The 4234-nt window shown below is 30.6% G+C and overlaps 1 protein-coding gene across 1 annotated transcript in view; it reads left to right on the top strand.

The window, feature by feature from the left end:
* The window catches only part of LOC107487105 (uncharacterized), a 1527-nt gene extending 821 nt beyond the window's left edge, over positions 1-706 (top strand). The window contains exon 2 of the mRNA XM_016107700.3: positions 11-706. Coding sequence (XP_015963186.1) covers positions 11-594 — 584 coding nt within the window. The 3' untranslated portion in view covers positions 595-706. The remainder of the gene's footprint in view (positions 1-10) is intronic.
* The last annotated feature ends 3528 nt before the right edge of the window (positions 707-4234 follow it).

A 4234-nucleotide genomic window follows, 5' to 3' on the forward strand; every position in this document is an offset into this window, starting at 1 on the left:
GCCACGTCAGCAAGGCCCGTGACAGAGCTGCCCGACGGGCATCCTTCGAGGAATGTAGTGGAGATTATATTTCACACGAGTTGGGGCCCAAAACCGTTCCCGGGCCGTGTGGAGGTGATATTCAAGATCCAGAACGGGGCCCGGACGGTTTCGCGGTTTGAGGAGTTTCGCGAGGGTGTTAAGGCCCGGGCCGCGGCATGTTCTGCAGGCCTGATGGGCGAGGAAGGGAGCAACTGGGAGAAGGAGAATGCGCGGTGCGTGGCGGACGGGAATGAGGTTATGCGGTTCCAATGCTTGGGTCCCACGGAGGACGGCGCCGCCGCGGTGTGGTCGTTTCCGGAGAGGAAGGGCTCGATAATCTGCACGTTTTCCGGCAGTGGTGGTGCACACGAGAGCGCCGGCGGCGGCAGGGGAAGGAGGGCGATGCTCGTTTGCCGGGTAGTTGCGGGTCGGGTCTCGAAGCAACTCGGGATCGCTGACTCGGGGTTGGAGAAGCGAGTTGGGTTTGACTCGGTGAGTGGGGAAAACGGCGAGTTGTTAGTGTTCGACTCGCGGGCCGTGTTGCCCTGTTTTCTTATTATTTACAGATTGTAAAGAAAAATGGAAAGGAAATTATTTACCTTTCTTTCTTCCTTTATTTTTTTTCTTAAATATTCTGTTTTATTATTTTTTTATTGCGGGTTAATGTATGTATGTTTGTTTATTATTATCGGGGTTTCGACCATTCTGAGAACTAATTTTTTTTTATATTGTAACAAATTGTCCCCATTCTGATTGAATCTGTATCAACGCAATTTTCACTTTTTTTTAAAAAAACATTTTTGTGTAATTATGAGAAAATTGGGTTGATAAATATTCATTTGAAAAGTGTAAGCTAAGGTTTCGGTGCAGTTAATAGTAGTGTGAATGAAAAAAACGTTTTTATCATAATATTTAGTCATTATAATAATAGTCTTCATAATAATAGTCATCATAATAATAGTTATTATAGTATAGACTCCATTTTTTTATATTTAAATGTTTTTATCAATTAAAAAACGTTATATCACTTATATTTTTACTAGATGATTGAACTATGATTATGCTTCATCAAAAATATAAAATTATTGTTTCCTGCTAGAAAATACTATTTTATATACTTGATTTTGCATAACTAGTTTCAATCAAAATAATTCGTAGATGTGATGGTTTTTTTTTATTAGAGAGTTGAGTATTAATTTTAGGATTTTCGCTACATGTTTAAATATTTTTATCAATTAAATTAGTTTAAACTCAACAAAAATCAATCATACAAAATGTGTGTAAATTACGCGCACTTTTTTTGTATTCTATTATTTTTGCGTATTTTTTTATTTTCGTAATTCTTTTATTATTATTATTCTTGTAATTTTTTTATATTTTTTTCTTCGGACTCCTGATATTATTGTAGCATCTTTTTTTTTTATTTGTTTAACTTTTTTGTCTTTTTTCTATTTTTATTTTTTTTTAAGAGGTTAAAAATAAGAAAAATTATGAAAAGGTGAAACAAGAATGAGAAGGTGAAGAAGAGGAAGAAGACGATGATGAGGATGATGAAGAAAAAAAAGAGAAAATTTTTGAATTATGCATAATTAATCAGAAAAATAGCACCGAAAGTTTTTAAGCTTGATATAGAATATTTCTAAATTTTGATATTGAAATTTTTTAACAATGACGCATAAAATTTCTTAACTAATTAGAAGTTATCAAAAAAAAAATAACAACGAAATTTTTTAAAAATAGCATCAAAATTTCTCCCAACTTTATTTTCTTCTTCTATTCCTTTTTTTCATTTTTTTTCTCAACATGTTCTTCTTCTTTTTCATGTTTTATTATTATACAATTTTTTGCTGTATCTTTCTATGTTTTATTTTAAAAAAGAAAGATTTTATTTAAATAAATTTGTTTTAAAATTAAATTATATATTCCTAAGTGCGAAACAACAAACTATTTTTTGCAATATATATGGTGAGATCAATTTAAATTTTGTGTTTATCATGATAAAATTTTAATATTTTATATAACAAATTTTAGTGTAATTTTTATTGTATTTTTGTATTTTATATAAACAATTTTGGTATCATTTTTTATCATTAATTTTTGTATTTTTTTTATTTTTCTCCTTCATAAAATAAAAAAAATAAACAAATAAAGAAGATAAATAAAAATAAAAAATATTAAAAGAAGAAAATGATGTCAATGATAATGACGGATATGATGAAGGAGGAAGAGGAGCAGAAAGAAAAAAAAGAAGAGGAGAAAAATCAAATGAGAAAAAAAAAGAAAGAATGAGAGGAGGAAAAAAAAAGAAAAAGAAAGAAAGAAAGAAAACAATGTAAAAAGAAAAAAGTACGTATATATCATTATTTGATTAGACTTAGTTATGTAAAAAACTTGGTTGAGTATATTTTAAAAAAAATTATTAATAAGTGATTTAAAATTATTATCCAAGATTATCTAAACATTTAATTTCTTATATGATTTAGTTCAAGAGTGCTCTGAAAATATTGATTGAGAAAGTAAATTTTTTCATTGAATTAAAACATACAATATTAATATTTATTTTGTATTTTCTATAAAACTTTTCTTTTTATTATATCTTTGACTAGTAGTTTTAGAACACCTAATAAAAAAAATCCTATTTTTTTATATATTTTTAATTTTTCAATACAAATTTTCTACATTTAACACCTAAACTTAGCTAATCCATTTTACAAAATCAAGTTCTATTGAAAATCATATTCATTGGGATTGGCAAGGAACCAGTGCCTTAACATGGAGGATGGTTTAATGTAGAAGCTGTAAGGAGTAAGGACCGAGTAAAAGACAAAACATACAGGTGGTTTTGGGAGTGGAAGCTAAGAAAGACTTACCACAGAATAAATGGGAATTTGTAATTTGATCATTAATGAGACAAGTTTAAGAATAGTCCCCCAAAATTCTTTTTTAAATGCCATTTCCCAAAATAAATTAAAAACACTTTATACAATTAAGATCAAATTAAAAAAAAGCATCAAAATTGGCTCTATAATTGATTTTAACATAAAAAAGATATGCATATTTAGAACAACAAAAGTTGATAGAATTAGAAAAAACAAATTATCTTGTTTATTCTCGTNNNNATATATTTAATAGCTGATATCTTTTTTTGTATACTTGGATTGCATATCATTTTACTCTCACTCTAGTTAAGTCCAATACTAGTCATCTTTCACAATTTAGAGGTATTCAATTCATTAAATTAAACTTTATTAGTCTTATAAAAGGATGAAATAATCCTTCAGCAGAGTTCCAGACAAGTGCGCCTAAAACTTGTTAATTTTAACAACGAAAGCACACATGCATGGCTTTGCTTCGAATTAGAGATCATGTTCAAATTGCACTATCAAGGTTGTCTTCAGCTTCAACTTCAACTTCAACTTTCAGAACCTTTATAAAAATTCCAAACCTTAACACGTGCATCCACTCAAATTTGGTGGACAAAATAACTCTCTATTATGGCTTGTGTCTTCAGTGGAATGAAAGAGACACAATAACAATTTCACACTAATATTCTAAAAAGCATAGCTAAGTAAAATAGAAGCTTGGAGGTTAGGATTTGGAATTATAAGGACTTTGGGTCCCACTCTCAATTTGGAGCTGAAATTTTGGGTATTGCGAAGTATAGCGCAAGTCACGCAAACAACTAGTCTTAGCCTTTACTTGTCTGATAATGAAATATGATTCACAAAAAATTAACTAACTAGTAACTACAAATGAGAGTATTTGTCTTTGATAGCAATGCATCAAACACCAAAGTCTCAACACTTTTAGTTATTCCAATGACTATTGTTATAACTATCAAACATCAATAAGAAATAGTTCAAACGATTTGATCTTTGAAAGTATGATGTATGCAAAAAGTTTTGTACTCAAACGTGAACTCCCATTGAATTAGGAATTAGTTGTTAGCTCTCGAATGACGAAAATTAATTGACGTATTTATAATTAAAATCTTAAAAGTAAATACTTATGAAAAATTTAGTTGATTGTACACCTCTATCTGCTCTTGCAAACGATTTAGCTGCTCCAGTTTCTCTATCAGGTCCGAACGGATGGCAACGGCTCGTTTCACGCTTGCAAGAAGATCGTCGTACCTCTGCTTAGTCTATTCCGCTTGTTGGGGAAGCTCCTGTGTCAGCTTCTGCACCATCCCCCTAAAGTCGACAATTTCTTG

This window comes from Arachis duranensis, chromosome 1, assembly GCF_000817695.3.
Source record: "Arachis duranensis cultivar V14167 chromosome 1, aradu.V14167.gnm2.J7QH, whole genome shotgun sequence".
NCBI lineage: Eukaryota > Viridiplantae > Streptophyta > Magnoliopsida > Fabales > Fabaceae > Arachis > Arachis duranensis.